Here is a 15898-nt window from a genome sequence, read left to right as displayed (position 1 = left end):
GAACGAGGTAGTCTTTCAGCAACACAGTTACACAAGGAACAGAACAGTCTCTCCCGCCCAGCCCTGCGGCACGAGGGATTGACACGCGTTCCCGAATCCGATGTTTCTGCTTTGTCGTGGCCCTTCCTGACTCTCCTCCAAACCCAGTGAGGGGCTGGTGGCTCCCCCGGCATGACCCCCTCAGAAACGAAGGGGAGATGTTGCAAGAGCCATGGGAGTGCCAGATGGCAAGGCTTCTTTGGCAGTCTGAGAACCCCAGGTCCCCCAGGGTCTGGGGGTGCTGGGCGGGCAGGAGCGGGCTGAGGGTGGGGGCCACTTGGGTGTTTGAGCATTGCCTTTGATTGCTGGGCAGACAATGCATTGTTTCCTGTGTCTTCTGGGGAGACAGATTTGGGAAGGAGTGGAGGGGAGGCCCCAAGGGGGGGTGGAGAAAGGAGCAGAAAGGGCAGCGTTGGGGTTTCATAAGCCCAACGGGCAGAAAGGGACTTACCCCCGCATGGGTCTTCAAGCAAGTGGACCAAGCTTCCTTTTTTAAAAAGTTATTTATTTATTCTTTTTTTTTTTTTTGGTAAGGTTGAATGCGCTTTTGGTTTTTGGTCATGTTCGGTTGGTCAAAGATAAAAACTAAGTTTGAGAGATGAATGCAAAGGAAAAAAATATTTTCCAAAGTCCATGTGAAATTGTCTCCCATTTTTTGGCTTTTGGGGGGGTTCAGTTTGGGTTGCTTGTCTGTTTCCGGGTTGGGGGGAAAGTTGGTTGGGTGGGAGGGAGCCAGGTTGGGATGGAGGGAGTTTACAGGAAGCAGACAGGGCCAACGTCGAAGCCGAATTCCTGGTCTGGGGCGCCAACGTCCAAGGGGGCCACATCGATGATGGGCAGGCGGGAGGTCTTGGTGGTTTTGTATTCGATCACTGTCTTGCCCCAGGCTCCGGTGTGACTCTGGGGTGGCGCGGAGACAATGGGAGGGGGCATTACCACGTGGGGGTGATGGAAAGAGGGCACTATGGCCTGCCCAAAAAGCCCAAGGCCGGAGATGGGGGGCCCTGCTTGGGGATTCTGGGCACTCACCGTGCAGCCATCGACAGTGACGCTGTAGGTGAAACGGCTGTTGCCCTCGGCGCGGATCTCGATCTCGTTGGAGCCCTGGAGGAGCAGGGCCTTCTTGAGGTTGCCAGTCTGCTGGTCCATGTAGGCCACGCTGTTCTTGCAGTGGTAGGTGATGTTCTGGGAGGCCTCGGTGGACATCAGGCGCAGGAAGGTCAGCTGGATGGCCACGTCGGCAGGGTCGGAGCCCTGGCCGCCATACTCGAACTGCAGGGGAGGGGAGAGAGGGAAGAGTGAGCCGCTACGCGGGAACCTCTAGTCCTGCCTGGCCTCCCTGTCCAGGGTCCTCAGAGAGCTGCCCAATGCACCGTTATATCAAGAGGAGGCACCACTTGCCCATAGGCAGCCTGTGTCTGAATCACTATCAGGGACCTGAGACCCCTGCCTCCCAGCCCAGCTCTGTCCATCACCCTTAGCAGAGACCTACTCCAGGACTTCATGTCCCTTCTGAGCACTGGGCTAGCCCATCTCCTAACACTGGCTCTGAGGTCCAGCTCACACACCTGGAATCCATCGGTCATGCTCTCGCCAAACCAGACATGCTTCTTGTCCTTGGGGTTCTTGCTGATGTACCAGTTCTTCTGGGCCACACTGGGCTGAGTGGGGTACACGCAGGTCTCACCAGTCTCCATGTTGCAGAAGACTTTGATGGCATCCAGGTTGCAGCCTTGGTTGGGGTCAATCCAGTACTCTCCTGTGGTAGGGCAGGGCAAGATGGACTCAGGGAAGGGGAACAGCCAGCACCATATGGTAGGGGCACATATGGGCATGGGGACCCTGGCATGGCAGGAGTAGGAGGGAGGGAGAAGCTAGGGCAGGCCCTCACCGCTCTTCCAGTCAGAGTGGCACATCTTGAGATCACGGCAAGTGCGGGCGGGGTTCTTGCGGCTGCCCTCGGGGCTCCGGATGTTCTCGATCTGCTGGCTCAGGCTCTTGAGGGTGGTGTCCACCTCGAGGTCACGGTCACGAACCACATTGGCATCATCAGCCCGGTAGTAGCGGCCACCATCGTGAGCCTTCTCTTGAGGTGGCTGGGGCAGGAAGCTGAAGTCGAAACCAGCGCTGGGAGGACCAGGGGGACCAGGAGGTCCGGGAGGGCCGGGGGGACCCTGCACAGAGAGGGAGGAGAGTGGGGATTACCAGCGTCCAAATGGTTTGGGGGCTGGAGGGCCATGAGCAGAGGGGATGAGGAGCTACGTACAACAGGACCAGCATCACCAGTGCGACCGCGAGGACCAGGGGGCCCAATGGGGCCAGGGAGACCGTTGAGTCCATCTTTGCCAGGAGCACCAGCAGAGCCAGGGGGACCCTGGAGTGGGGGAAATGGTTTGAGAAAGGCGCCAGGAGCCTGAACAACCCCAGCTCTGGAGGAGACGCCCACCACCCTCCCTGCTGGCTCTGGCTCCACGGCCTCAGAGAGCCCGTCTCAGCCTCTTTCCATAGGACATGCCATAGCTCCTTCCAGCCGCTGAGCCAAGGAGAACGGATTGGGGAGCAGAGAGGCCAAAGCTAGATCAGATTGTTTGTTCAGGATTATTCCTTTCTTTGCCCACTCCCTGTCCCTGAACCCTTCTCCAGACAGGCAAAGGGTGCCTGGGTCCCTGGCAAGGGTCCCCGAGGTGAGCCTGGGCTTGGGGCTCAGGAAGAGGAGAGACAAGGCATGACTTACTCGGGGACCAGCAGGACCAGAGGCTCCAGAGGGACCTTGTTCGCCAGGAGAGCCCTGAAGGACAGATAAAAAGGCAATTCAGGCCCAGTGAGGGTCAAATGTAGCCTGAGGGCCTGGTTGGAGAGACAAGGGCAGTGTGGGCAACCCATGCCCCTTCGTTATTCTGGAAATCTAGCCCGAGGGTGTCCATAGGCAGAGACCTCTCCCATAATCCCTCTCTGTGTACCCCTCACCCTCTCAGAAGCTACTTGGACATGCCCATAAATCTTCAGACCCCAGTCCCCACTAGGGAGGGGAAAGAATGACTATCCAGAGGGGGAAACTGAGGCAAAGCTCCCCCTCCTATCACAGCACAGCATGGGGACTGGGGAGGGGCTGAGCATACTCACAGGAGGGCCAGGGGGACCCTGGAGGCCGGAGAAGCCACGGTGACCCTTTATGCCTCTGTCGCCCTGTTCGCCTGTCTCACCCTTGTCACCACGGGGGCCTTGGGGTCCCTAGAAGAAAGAAAGGGACAAACTGTCGGGCGGAAGTTCCATTGGCATCGAGTGGGGCACTGTCCGCATCTGTAGAGTTCTGCAGGTGTGGGGGACACAGCAGGGTACTTACAGAGGGGCCACGGGCGCCAACAGGGCCGACAGGACCGGCGGGACCAGCAGGACCCTGGGGAGAGCAAGGAAAGCATGAGCTCTTGGCCAAGGGAGGCTGAGGCTGGGGCTGCAGGATGAGGCCTCCCCTCTGCTGGATCTCTCTCTCCTCAGCTGCTTCCCACTGTGGCCATCTCTCCCAGCTCCCAGGGAAACCTCCCCGCTGCAATCTTCACGAGAGCTGGGGCCAACTCACGGGAGGGGGGTCCTGTCTGGGAGAGGGGACTTGGGGCTGAGCTTTAACTCAGCTTTTTGGATTAAGGCCCCGACATCTTGCAGGATCTCCTTTCCTCCCCCTGCCTGGGTGAAGTCCGACACCCATCCCCAGGCCTCTAAGGAGGCCTGGAGAGTCCCTGGCCTGACCAGACACAGTGAACTGGAGCCCAGCTACTTACAGTCTCACCACGATCACCACTCTTGCCAGCAGGGCCAACGGGGCCAGGGGCACCAGGAGCACCAGGAGCACCAGGGGGTCCAGCGGGGCCGGTCTCACCACGGTCACCCTGGCGAGGAGAGCAGGGGAATATGGGTCAGCCCCAACTGAAGGGCCAGGATGGGGCAGGGAAGCAGCAGACAAGGCTGTGGTCATGGAGTGTCGCCATCTTACCTTGGCACCAGGAGAACCGTCTCGTCCAGGGGAACCTTCGGCGCCAGGAGCTCCCTGCAGAGAGAGAGAGAGAAGTGAGAGTCAGCCAGGGAAGAGGGCTTAGGCAAGGCCACAGTGGCCATGCTGAGGGTACTGGCATGGGGGCTGGGGACTGCTCACCTCACGTCCAGATTCACCAGGGGGTCCAGCCAATCCAGGGGGGCCCATGGGTCCAGGGGGACCACGCTCACCACTTGCTCCAGAGGGACCTTGTTTGCCAGGTTCACCCTAAGGGAGAAGAAAGAGTCAGGCCAGAGATAGGGTCTGGGAGGACCCTTGAGTCCGCTGGGGTCATCTCTACCAAATCTGTTCTCCTTGGCTCCACCCCACTCCAAGTCCTGTGATGGTTTTTCTCAGGGTCCCCCAAGGTGACGGGGGAACTTACAGAGGGGCCAGGAAGACCAGGGAAGCCTCTTTCTCCTCTCTGACCAGGCAGGCCGACCACACCACGCTGTCCAGCAATACCTTGAGGCCCGGGAGTACCAGGAGCACCCTTTGGGAGGCAAACAGGAGTGAGGTGCCGGACAGCAGCACAGGGACCCCTCCCCACTCTGGACACCTCCGGAGCTGCAGAGATCTGAGCTGGCACTTACAGCAGGACCATCAGCACCAGGGGATCCTTTCTCGCCAGCAGGGCCAGGGGGACCAGGGGGACCAACTTCACCAGGACGTCCAGCAGGGCCAGTCTCACCACGGGGACCTTTGCCGCCTTCTTTGCCAGCAGGACCAGGAGGGCCAGGGGGTCCAGCATTTCCCTGGATGGGGATAGGAGGGGCTGTCAGACTCCAGGGGGCTCTGGTGCATCATTGCATCCTCAGTTGGACCCACCATCCTTCTGGCAGCCCCCACCCACCACACCCAACCTAGAGCAGTGGACTCCACTGCAGAGACTTACAGAGGGGCCAGGAGGACCGACTCGGCCAGCAGCACCAGGGAAACCAGTAGCACCCTGGAAGGAGAGAACACAGGAACAGTCAGAGGGAGAACAGCCAACTCACCCGACCCAGCTGCCCTCACCTGCCACTGCTGCCTGGGGAGAGGGGAGAGGCTCAGCAGAGAGGTGGGTGATACTCACAGGGGGACCAGCGCTGCCGCGAGCACCTTTGGCTCCAGGAGCACCAACATTACCCTGTAGGAGAGCACAGAGGCATTAAGCCTGGACCCGTCCTGGGTCCCAGCCCATCAGCATCACGGGCACAGAGGGCAAGCCACTCACAATGGGGCCAGGGGGTCCAGCGGGTCCGGCAGGGCCAGGGGGACCAGCATCGCCTTTAGCACCAGCATCACCAGGTTCGCCTTTAGCACCAGGTTGGCCATCAGCACCCTGGGGGAGGAAGCAGGGCGGTGAGTGGAGGGAAGGAGGCAGGAGTTTCCACCGGCTGGGGGAGGAGCAGTAATGGAGGCAGGAAGATGCTTGGGTGGGAAAAAATCCCGTCTCCACCCTTCTCCCCTGAGGATGGCTGACGCCTTTGTCCTCATTCTGTCCCTCCAGGTCCCAGGTCCCAGTCGGTGATGAAAAATGACGGGGGTCTTGGTACTCACAGGGGGGCCAGCGAAGCCAGCAGGGCCAGGGGGACCAGGCTCACCACGGTCTCCCTAGAAGAAAAGGAGTCAGATGGGAGAGATGCGCTTACATGAGGGAAGGTGGGGATGCGGTGAGGGGAGAGGCAAGGGGTGGAGGCACAGACAGGCCCAGGGGTGCTGTGTGAAGGCAGGGAAGGGCCAAGTATGGGGTCTTAACGGGTCTTCTGTACTTACAGGGGCACCACGAGCTCCAGTGGGACCAGCAGGGCCGCTGGGACCAGTTTCACCCTGAGAGCAAGGGACAAGCGGCTCAGGGTCAGGGCCTCCCCTGAATACTCCTAGTAGATGACCCCGGGAGAGCCTCCCCTCCTTCTGGTCCCTCCAGGTTCCCACGTTGACAGCTTAGTTTGGCAGGACCTGCTCTCCCAATGCAACCCCACAGAACCGTACCCAGGCCTGCTGAGGAGGCCTGCTGAGGTGTTAGGGCAGAAGGTGGGGAAGCGGCCACTTCACCTTGTCACCAGGGGCACCAGCAGGGCCAGGAGGACCAATGGGGCCAGTCAGACCACGGACGCCATCTTTGCCAGGAGAGCCATCAGCACCTTTGGGACCGGCATCACCCTAAAGACATGGATAAGCTTGATATTTCCAGTGTGAGGCAAGGTGACCTATAGTGTTCTGCTTGTGTCTGGGTTTCCTGAGAGGCCCTCTGCAGCTCTGCCCTGCCTCCAACTGGGCCAAGGACTCAAAGATTCTTTCAGGATAAAGGGATAAAGGGTGCCTGCCTGGAGACTCAGGTGGAACTGAGGTTAAGAGGCCCCTGACTTGTGTAGCAGGATAAATAAGGGAGCCTCCATCAAGGAGATGCCCCCACCTCTCATCACCATGGTAACTCATGGGGAGAGACGGGCCTGGAACACAAGGAGAGGATTCATCAGCAAAAAGGCCAGAGGGGAAAGGGGAAGAGGGGAGGATTAGTGAGAAGAGGGACAGATCCCAGAGAGAAGGAGACATGCTGAGGGATTCAAAGCAGGCAGAGATGGGAGCCATGTACGGCTCAGGGAAGGGGGAAGGTTGAACTTACTCTGTCACCCTTAGGCCCTGGAAGACCAGCTGCACCACGTTCACCAGGCATTCCCTGAAGGCCAGGGGCGCCCTGGCTACCGGGAGCTCCAGGGGCACCAGCATCACCCTATGTGACAACCAAGAAGACTGGAGTGAGGCCTGGGGCCCCAAGAGTGGGTCACAGCCCTAAGCCCCGCTTGGTATCTCCCAGGCTTGTTTCCAAGGCCAATGACAAGCCTTGAGAAAAGGTGAAAAGACTCATAGCCCAGACTCCAGGCTGTGTGTGGGCCCCTACCCTGGTCATTTCCCCCCACCCTGCACCCTATCTCCATGGCTTTGGTCATAGCCAGCGATCCCCTGCTGCAGGAGGGGTGAGACCTGGTCCCTGGGCTACTTGCCAGAGCCCCTTCCATGCTGCCCTCACCTTAGCACCATCGTTGCCGGGAGCACCATTGGCCCCTCGGGGACCAGCAGGACCAGGGGGACCTTGCACACCACGCTCGCCAGGGAAGCCTCTCTCGCCCTAGAAGGGAAGGACAGGGCGTGTGACGGCTGCTCTGGAGACAGGGCCAAGTACAAGGCACGTTGATGGATGCAGCGAGAGAGGACTACTTACTCTTGCTCCAGAGGGGCCGGGGGCACCAAGGTCTCCAGGAACACCCTGAGGGGGAGGGAGGGAAGAACAGACAGTGAGCAAAACCGACCTGGGGCCACTCTGCTGGAAAGCACTGTCCCTCCTCCTGGGGGCTGGCCGTGATTAGAGAGGAACCCCTTCTCAGCACTGAATTGAGGTTATCCCAAACAGCCCCTCTCTTCCTCCTCCCCAAACTATGGACCAAGATTTATCAATAGAAGGGTTGAGGGAAAGTCACAGCATATTCCAGCAGCTCTTAAAAGAAGTCACCCAGACTAGCAGTCATGCAGCCCCCACTTCCCTCTGTGCTGCTCCCTTCATGGTAGGAAGTTCTTTCTGGCGTCTAACCTTAATCCCTCTAGTTGATGGCTGTCTGATTAGCTAGGAGCAGGAGCCTGTCCCTCTGGATTCCCTGCATCTCCCACCCCTCTGGCCAGCTGCTCCCTCTTACCTGTTCACCAGGTTTGCCTGCTTCACCAGGAGGACCAGCAGGACCAGGGAGACCCTGTAGGTGGGAAATGGGGGAAGAAGGGAGGGAAGGTTTACAACCTGGAAGAGACCAAAGAAGTGTTTCCCACCCCTACCTCCCAGCACCCTGACAGCCATGAGGCCTCACCTGGAATCCGGGAGAGCCAGCAGGGCCTTGTTCACCTCTCTCGCCAGCAGGACCCTGCACAGAGAGAACACTACGGTCACAGGGAGGCCAAGGAGACGAGGGGCTGAGGGCGTCTCCTCTTTCCTGCTCCCCAGATCTCCCCATCAGGGACACTCACAGCGGGGCCAGGGGGTCCCTGAGCTCCAGCCTCTCCATCTTTGCCAGCAGGACCCTGAGGAAAGAGAGCGAAGGGGAACTCAGGGTTAGGAGGCCCCGAGCAGAGGAGCCGAGGACTGTGGCCTCTAGCACCCCTCCTGCAGGGAGGAGAAAGTGCCGGGACAGCAACGGGGAAGGGGGTGGGGAAGGGGGTAGGGACGGAAAGGAGATACTTACGACAGCGCCAGGGGGTCCGGGAACACCTCGCTCTCCAGCCTTGCCGGGCTCTCCCTGTGGAGAAAGGGAGTTAGGGTTGAGGGGGCTGAAGTGAGAAACCAGGGCCTCCGGGGGCCTCTCATTTACTCTGAGTGGGACTTTTTAAGGGACTTTCTTTTCAAAAGACTCTCCTGTTTGGCCCCCGGGGAATGCCCCTGCAGGCGCTTCTTGCTGGGCCCCTTCTGAGCCCACTCCTCCCAAGATGCCCTTCCAGGCTGCTCCTCCTGCACCCTCTCCCCTGCCTTTTCCCTGTTAGATGCCCGCTGTGGCCTGCACTGCAAAGCGCTTTCATCGCCTCTGCTATCTCCTTTTGGACCTCAAAGAATCCACCAAGACTGGGGGTGCCTATCACATCAAAGGCCTGTCCTATCCCCACGTGTCAGGGTGGAGGGCCACCAATACCACTTATTTCCAGGACAGAGCAGTGGTCATGAAACCTGGAGAAGTGTTTCATTTTTTCTTTTCTTTTCTTTCTTTCCTTTCTTTTTTTTTTTTTTTTTTGAGACGGAGTCTCACACTGTTGCCCAGGCTGGAGTGCAATGGCGCAATCTTGGCTCACTGCAACCTCCGCCTCCCGGGTTCATGCAATTCTTCTGCCTCAGCCTCCTGAGTAGCTGGGATTACAGGTGCGCACCACCACACCCAGCTAATTTTTTGTATTTTTAGTAGAGACATGGTTTCACTATGTTGGCCAGACTGGTCTCAAACTCCTGACCTCATGATCTGCCCGCCTCGGCCTCCCAAAGTGCTGGGATTACAGGCGTGAGCCACCGCGCCCGGCCAAGAAGTCTTTCATTTTACAGATAGGGAGGCTGAGGTCCAGAAAGCGAGAGTGCGTGGTCACACGGCAGGTCAGCACCAGAGCTGAGCCCAGAGCCCAGGACTCCTTCGAGTCTCAGGTGTGTCTGTCCCTGGCTCTTCATGGATCCTCACTGAATACTCACAGCAGCACCTTTAGGCCCAGGGAATCCCATCACACCAGCCTGACCACGGGCACCAGGGGGGCCTGGGGGTCCAGGTCGACCATCTTGACCGGCGGGACCCTAAGGATGGGAGGCACGAAAGCAGCGGTGAGGATAGCGGGGAGGCAGACAGGACAGTGGCAGGGGGTTCAGGGGGAGTGATACTTACAGGGGGGCCAGTTTTGCCATCAGGACCAGGGCTGCCAGGGCTTCCAGTCAGACCCTAGGGAGGCAGAGGGATTTGGGGAGAAGCATGATGGAGGTGGGGGAGGACTCCGGGGGGCAGACCCTTGGGCCTGCTCCAGAACGCCTCATCCCAGACCCTACACGGGATGGTCAGGGCCTGGCCAAACCAGGCCGAAGGGCTGGGGCCTCACCTTGGCACCAGGCAGACCAGCTTCACCGGGACGACCAGCTTCACCAGGAGATCCTTTGGGGCCAGCAGGGCCAGGAGAACCACGTTCACCAGCGGGACCCTGGTTGGGGGAAGTCACAGGAACAGTTAGGGTCTCAAGTTTGTGGCTCTTTGCCATGGGCCAAAAGAGGAAGAAGATGCCCACGGAGCGGCAGGGTCAGCCCCCCGGCCTCAAGGAGAGGTTACCTTGGGACCAGCAACACCATCTGCGCCAGGGAAACCACGGCTACCAGGTCCACCCTGCAGGAAGAGAAGAGGCCAGTGAACTCTGAGACACACGAGCACCAGCCAGGCACTGAGGGTGGAGCGGGAGGGGGCGGGCAGGGACACTTACACGCTCGCCAGGGGGTCCGGGCAGGCCAGTGGGTCCGGGTTCACCTCGAGCTCCTCGCTTTCCTTCCTCTCCAGCAGGGCCAGGGGGTCCTTGAACACCAACGGGGCCCTGGAGAGGGCCGAGAGGAGGAGGCGGCCTGTTGTAAGGGGCCATCCTGTGCCAGCCTCAGAGCCGGCTGAGGCTGGGCTTCCAGCATCAGGGGTTCCTGGGGGTGGGGCAGGGACTCCCCCAGGAGACTAGGAGCTCCTCTTCCTTTCTGGATTTCCCTCAGGGGGCTCCTAGGGCAGGGTGGGCTGGGCTGCAAGAAGAATGGCAGGGAGACTTACGGGCTCTCCCTTAGCACCAGTGTCTCCTTTGCTGCCGGGAGCACCAGGTTCACCCTGCAAGGGAGAAGAGGATGAGCTGAGAGCTGGGGGCGCTCAGTTGGCCTGCATCTTCCTGCTCCCCAGATGAGAGCCGCACTGGAGCTAGTGCATGGGGCGGGCAGAAGGGAGAGTTTGGTACTCACGCTGTTACCCTTGGGACCAGGAGGGCCGCCGGGGCCCTGGGGTCCAGAGGGGCCTCGGGCACCAGGGAAGCCAGGAGCACCAGCAATACCAGGAGCACCCTGTGGGAGGCAGACAGCCAGGTGAGCCTAGGAGCAGAGGGAAAGGGGCAGGCAGGCTGCAGGCAGCAGGAGTGGGACTGAAGCCTGGCAGGATACTTACATTGGCACCTTTAGCACCAGGCTGTCCATCAGCACCAGGGTTTCCCTGTGGCACAGAGAAAGGAGTGTGAGCTACAGGCAAGGACTCTGAGGTTAGAAAGTGGCAAAGGGGACACTGAGGTGGGGACACTTACAGCAGGGCCAGCAGCACCAGCAGGGCCAGGGGGACCAGGCTCACCACGCACACCTTGGGGACCTTCAGAGCCTCGGGGCCCTTGGGGACCAGCTTCACCCTGAATCAGAAGAAAGGACATATCAGAAGCCACCCTGGGAAACCCAACATTGCCTCTTGGGATGGCAGGAGGAAGGGGAGACAGGGACAGGAGAGCAATGATCAGGACTCTAACATCAGAGACAGAGACCCCAGGTCAAAGGTGTTAGTGAACGGGCTGCTCTCTTGCCACTCTGGGTCCCTTTGGTTTGGGGAACAGGGAGACGTGAACCCCTTGGCCCATGAGAGTCATGCTTAGAGGAGAGTGGGGGTCTCACCTTAGCACCAACAGCACCAGGGAAGCCAGGAGGACCAGCGGGGCCAGTGGGACCCTGTGAATGAAATGGAGATGTTAGCGAGAAGGAAGAGCTGGCAGCTGCAAGTCACACCCTGGGACAGAGGAAGTCCTGGGGTTCAGACCAACGTAACCTGCCTCCATTGTCAGCCCCAAGAGCAGACACTGAGACCCCTCCCCACTCCCAGGCCCTGAGGCCTACAGGCCACACTCACAGGGGGTCCGGCAGCACCAGTAGCACCATCATTTCCGCGAGCACCCTGCAGGAGAGAGGGGAAGCCCCGTTAAGTCCACTGAGCACTGGCCAGTCCCTAGAGTTCCTGGGGAGCCCCTTCCAGAGCTCAGGGATCCCCCAGGGGGCCAGGAGTACTTACAGCAGGGCCAGGGGCTCCAGGGCGACCTCTCTCACCAGGCAGACCACGGGGGCCCTGACAACCAAACCAAGAGAAGTCAGATGAGATGGGAGACAGCCTCGTTCCCCCAGGCCTCCATCTTGCCCCTGCCTCCTGCCCCATCCCTGCCCTCTGGAACTGGGCACACTCACCATCTGACCAGGAGCTCCATTTTCACCAGGGCTGCCAGGCTCACCCTGTAGAACAGAGAATAATGAGTGAGAAATTCATTCATGGTGGGACTCTGGGGATGTGGAGGACCATGATGTTCAGACAGCCTCTTACCTTGGGACCAGCAGGACCAGCATCTCCCTTGGCACCATCCAAACCACTGAAACCCTAAAGCGTGAAAGAAGTAGAAGGTGAGAACCTGCGGAGGGGGTGGAACAGCCTTGACACCCACCTAGATCTGAGAAAGAGCCTTGGGAGGTCATCACCGCCATCCCCGTTTCTGAGCTGGACTAAACCCCAACTGGCTCAAGATCTCACCCAATCGTTTAATCGGGACTGCTTTCCCATGGAGGGCGGTGCCTTTGGATGTCCACTCTCTGTCCCTTGGGACTTCTGTAGCTGCCACCCACCATGATGCAACTCAGGATCTTTTGGGGAAGAGGCTGGGACTGGATGGGGGTATGATAGGGACTTGGGGAGCTTAAATGACTCAAAGGTAACTCACTCTGTGTCCCTTCATTCCAGGGAGGCCAGCTGTTCCGGGCAATCCTCGAGCACCCTGGAGAGAGATGAAGAAGACAAGGAAGGGCCATTAGAACACACCAATGTGGACCCAGCTCCTAAATGAAGCCCAAGTGCAGTGAAGCCCAGGTTCAGCCGCAGCCCCCTGCTCACCTGAGGCCCAGGAGGCCCACGCTCACCAGGACGACCAGGTTTTCCAGCTTCCCCCTGAGAGAGAGAGAAAAGACCATCATGCCCCTGCCTCCCCACCACCGCCCAGGGGCTGGAAAAGTGGAGAAGGTCTCAGTCTTCTTTGGATTGTTGCAGGTCAGGTTTGGGGGCCCAGAATCTTATCTTTGAATCTAGAGCTCAGTTTAAATTTACAGTGAAACCTTTGTTTGGTGAAATCTGAGTGCCTCTAAAGGAATTTCTGTCTACTTCTGTCACCAGCATTTTAATCTCACCATCTGTGCACCAATTTCCCCAAAGGGATGGGGTTGGGGATTGCTCTAAGGTGGCTGGGGTGAGGAGAACAGTCACTTTGTTGGGGACATGGAATCATCTCACTAAGGGAAAAGATCATTGTTCCAGGGCAGTCCGTGCATCAGAGAGGACTTGCCCTCCTTCCTCTGAGTATCGTTCCCAAATGTGGTGGAGTGGAAATTGCAGGATCCAACCCATGGAGGCCATGGGGTCAGATGGTATCTTCTTGCTGGGGATACTTACATCATCTCCATTCTTTCCAGGGGGGCCAGGGGGACCTCGGGGACCCATGGGACCCTAGAAAAGATAGCAGAGGTGGTTAGAATATGGATAAGAAAAAAAGAAGGGGAAGGCTGGGATTGAAGGGAAGAGGTAAGGAAGACCCCAGGCCTGGGAGTTCTTCGATAGGAGAGTCTGCGTGTTTGTAGAAGGAATGTGTATCTGTATAGAGAGTGCTTACTGAAGCTCCGGGCTCGCCAGGCTCACCAGGGGGACCTTGGAAGCCTTGGGGACCCTTGAGAAGAAGGAAAGAAAGATGTGGTTAGAAGGCAAGTCCCTGTCAACCTTCTCCAATCTTACCAAGAGATCTCTGAGCATCTCCTCTGCCCTCATCCCAGTCTTCCCTCCAAAAGACCAAAGCCCAAGGAGGCATATGAAGACGTCCTGGATACTCACAGGTGCACCAGGGGGGCCAGGGAGACCACGAGGACCAGAGGGACCCTATAGAAGGAGAAGAAAGGGGGTCATGGTGATCCCTCTGTAGGAAAGCATGTGGATGTAGTCATTCATGCCTGTTGGGACCACCCCGTCGTCCTGCATCCTTTCTGGACTCTGAGGTCCCAAAGGTGATCTTGACCTCCCAAGCTGTCTATACCAGCCGCCTGTGACCACCTTCTCTGGATACCCATTCTCTCTTCTGTCAGCCCTGTTCCCCCTGCTGGCTCACCATGGGGCCAGGCACGGAAATTCCTCCGGTTGATTTCTCGTCATAGCCATAAGACAGCTGGGGAGCAAAGTTCTAGAACAAACAAGAGAAGTCAGGGTCAGGACAGTGAATTGAAAGGCAGAAGACGGCACCGATGATGGAAGAAACTGACATCATGCATTTCCTGGTGTGATGTGCTGAGAAGAATAACATTGCTTTTCAGATACTCCTGCCAAAAATGCAGCCCTGCATCTAATCTAATCAGACAATCCCAAATTGAGGGACGGTCTGCAAAACAACTGGACTCTTCAAAACTCCCAGTGCCACGAAAGACAAAGAAAGTCTGAGGAACGTTCCACATTTGTGGAAACTAGAGACATGATGATTAAGTGCAATTCATAATCCTGGACTGGATCCCAGATTGGGGTGGCGGGGGGTGGAATCTATAAAGGACATTATTGGGACATCGGTGAACTTTGAATACGGACTGCACATTAGAGAGTGAATTTAATAATTGTGCTATGGTCAGTTAAGAGAATGCTCTTGTTTTTAGGAAAAACACACCCAAGTATTTAGGCGCAAAAGAGCCTGATGTTAGCAACTTACTCAAACGGTTCAGAAAAAAAAATGATACATATACATAAACAGAGACTAATAAAGCACATGTCACAAACTGTGAAGGGTATGTGAGAGTTTCCTGTAGGATTCTTGCAACTTCTGTAAGTTTGAAATTATTTCAAAGTATAAAATTATGTCATCTGCCAAAAAACAAAAACAAAACAGGGGAGAGTGGACACACAAGGCCTCTCCACTTACTCCTCCGAGGCCAGGGGGTCCGGGAGGTCCGGGGGGTCCGGGGGGTCCGGGAAGTCCAGGCTGCCCAGGGATGCCATCTCGGCCAGGGGGGCCTGCGGGTCCCTGCAGGGGGAGAGGGCGGGGCTGGGGTGAGCGTGGGTCCAGAAGCCACGCCCACTTGCAGCCCCCTACAGCCCAGGGAGTGCAACGCTTACTCTTGGGCCTCGGGGGCCAGTGTCTCCCTTGGGTCCCTGTGGGATTGGGGGAGAAGAAACAAGAGGCCAGGTTAGAGAAGGGAGGACTGTGAGGAGTCACGGGCCGCGGAGGGGCAAAATTCGAGGGCAGGAGATTACCTCGACGCCAGTGGTTTCTTGGTCGGTGGGTGACTCTAGGGGACGAAGAGACGCGCGTTAGAGCCAAGGTTTGCTAATGCCGCTCCCGTCGGCTGAGGCCTCTAGCACGGAGGGCCAGCGAGCGCCGACCACCCCCAGCCCCAGCCCCAGGCCCCAGGCCCCAGGCCCCGAGCGCAGCCTCACCTGAGCCGTCGGGGCAGACGGGACAGCACTCGCCCTCGGGGACTTCGGCGCCGGGGCAGTTCTTGGTCTCGTCACAGATCACGTCATCGCACAACACCTTGCCATTGTCGCAGACGCAGATTCGGCAGGGCTCGGGTTTCCACACGTCTCGGTCATGGTACCTGAGGCCGTTCTGTACGCAGGTGATTGGTGGGACTGGGACAGGCGGAAGAAGAGGGGCGTTGTCAGTAGTGACTGCGACCCCTACCTTGGGGCTCCAAGACCCCCACTTTAACCACCTTTCCCCCTGGTCTAAGAGGCACACTTGGATTTTTCACTTCCCCCCCCTCCCCCCGTTCCTCTTTCCTCAAATCCTTAAAACTCGCCTGCTCCTCATCAGCGCGGGTGACAGCGCCGAGGCGCCTGGCCAGGGAGGCTGTAACTCTTTCCAGTTCTCAGGAATTTAAACAAAGCTTTAGTCCGCGGTGGCTTCCAACTCCAACCTCAGCCCATTGGCGCTGAAGCCAAGTGAAATAAAAACCATAGGGTGGGAGGGGGAGGGCGGGGGGAGAATAGGAGGGGCCCCATCGGGAGGGCAGGCTCGTGGGGAGTGGCTTGCGTGGTGGAGACAGGAGGAGGGCGCGGGAGGAGAGAAGGGAGGTCCAGCCCTCATCCCGCCCCCATTCCCTGGGCAGGTGGGGTGGTGGGGGCGGGGCTAGGAGAATGGGAGCGGCTGATTGGAGGGGAGGCCCCCCAAGACTTGAAATGTACTTCAAAATTAGGAGACACCCTAACCTCCAGCACCTAGACATCTTAAAAGCCCGCTCTCGGGGCCATCCCCAGTCCCCCAAAGCCAGCCAATGCCTCCAGGTCACTT

General features: G+C 58.4%; 1 protein-coding gene and 1 long non-coding RNA gene across 2 annotated transcripts in view; one reads left to right on the top strand and one right to left on the bottom strand.

Annotated features, from left to right (window-relative positions):
• Positions 1 to 527: 527 nt before the first annotated feature.
• The window catches only part of COL1A1 (collagen type I alpha 1 chain), a 16416-nt gene continuing 1045 nt past the window's right edge, over positions 528 to 15898 (bottom strand). The window contains exons 2-51 of the mRNA XM_055257144.2: positions 15043 to 15237; positions 14860 to 14894; positions 14722 to 14757; positions 14528 to 14629; positions 13733 to 13804; positions 13462 to 13506; positions 13247 to 13300; positions 13030 to 13083; positions 12478 to 12531; positions 12308 to 12361; positions 11917 to 11970; positions 11784 to 11828; positions 11614 to 11667; positions 11455 to 11499; positions 11223 to 11276; positions 10868 to 10966; positions 10735 to 10779; positions 10536 to 10634; positions 10354 to 10407; positions 10028 to 10135; positions 9880 to 9933; positions 9656 to 9754; positions 9448 to 9501; positions 9261 to 9359; positions 8278 to 8331; positions 8063 to 8116; positions 7906 to 7959; positions 7741 to 7794; positions 7272 to 7316; positions 7080 to 7178; positions 6675 to 6782; positions 6104 to 6211; positions 5825 to 5878; positions 5609 to 5662; positions 5283 to 5390; positions 5142 to 5195; positions 4962 to 5015; positions 4660 to 4821; positions 4452 to 4559; positions 4187 to 4294; positions 4028 to 4081; positions 3816 to 3923; positions 3383 to 3436; positions 3163 to 3270; positions 2774 to 2827; positions 2306 to 2413; positions 1931 to 2213; positions 1608 to 1798; positions 1069 to 1311; positions 528 to 939 (exon numbers count right to left, since the gene is read on the bottom strand). Coding sequence (XP_055113119.1) covers positions 793 to 939; positions 1069 to 1311; positions 1608 to 1798; positions 1931 to 2213; positions 2306 to 2413; positions 2774 to 2827; positions 3163 to 3270; positions 3383 to 3436; positions 3816 to 3923; positions 4028 to 4081; positions 4187 to 4294; positions 4452 to 4559; positions 4660 to 4821; positions 4962 to 5015; positions 5142 to 5195; positions 5283 to 5390; positions 5609 to 5662; positions 5825 to 5878; positions 6104 to 6211; positions 6675 to 6782; positions 7080 to 7178; positions 7272 to 7316; positions 7741 to 7794; positions 7906 to 7959; positions 8063 to 8116; positions 8278 to 8331; positions 9261 to 9359; positions 9448 to 9501; positions 9656 to 9754; positions 9880 to 9933; positions 10028 to 10135; positions 10354 to 10407; positions 10536 to 10634; positions 10735 to 10779; positions 10868 to 10966; positions 11223 to 11276; positions 11455 to 11499; positions 11614 to 11667; positions 11784 to 11828; positions 11917 to 11970; positions 12308 to 12361; positions 12478 to 12531; positions 13030 to 13083; positions 13247 to 13300; positions 13462 to 13506; positions 13733 to 13804; positions 14528 to 14629; positions 14722 to 14757; positions 14860 to 14894; positions 15043 to 15237 — 4292 coding nt within the window. The 3' untranslated portion in view covers positions 528 to 792. The remainder of the gene's footprint in view (positions 940 to 1068; positions 1312 to 1607; positions 1799 to 1930; positions 2214 to 2305; positions 2414 to 2773; positions 2828 to 3162; positions 3271 to 3382; positions 3437 to 3815; positions 3924 to 4027; positions 4082 to 4186; positions 4295 to 4451; positions 4560 to 4659; positions 4822 to 4961; positions 5016 to 5141; positions 5196 to 5282; positions 5391 to 5608; positions 5663 to 5824; positions 5879 to 6103; positions 6212 to 6674; positions 6783 to 7079; positions 7179 to 7271; positions 7317 to 7740; positions 7795 to 7905; positions 7960 to 8062; positions 8117 to 8277; positions 8332 to 9260; positions 9360 to 9447; positions 9502 to 9655; positions 9755 to 9879; positions 9934 to 10027; positions 10136 to 10353; positions 10408 to 10535; positions 10635 to 10734; positions 10780 to 10867; positions 10967 to 11222; positions 11277 to 11454; positions 11500 to 11613; positions 11668 to 11783; positions 11829 to 11916; positions 11971 to 12307; positions 12362 to 12477; positions 12532 to 13029; positions 13084 to 13246; positions 13301 to 13461; positions 13507 to 13732; positions 13805 to 14527; positions 14630 to 14721; positions 14758 to 14859; positions 14895 to 15042; positions 15238 to 15898) is intronic.
• Positions 15150 to 15898, top strand: part of LOC129470441 (uncharacterized) — a 15422-nt gene continuing 14673 nt past the window's right edge. The window contains exon 1 of the long non-coding RNA XR_008653233.2: positions 15150 to 15224. This is a non-coding gene — a long non-coding RNA (uncharacterized lncRNA). The remainder of the gene's footprint in view (positions 15225 to 15898) is intronic.

The sequence above is a fragment of the Symphalangus syndactylus genome, chromosome 20, assembly GCF_028878055.3.
Source record: "Symphalangus syndactylus isolate Jambi chromosome 20, NHGRI_mSymSyn1-v2.1_pri, whole genome shotgun sequence".
In the NCBI taxonomy this organism is placed as follows: domain Eukaryota; kingdom Metazoa; phylum Chordata; class Mammalia; order Primates; family Hylobatidae; genus Symphalangus; species Symphalangus syndactylus.
This window is presented reverse-complemented; position numbering and strand designations above follow the sequence as displayed.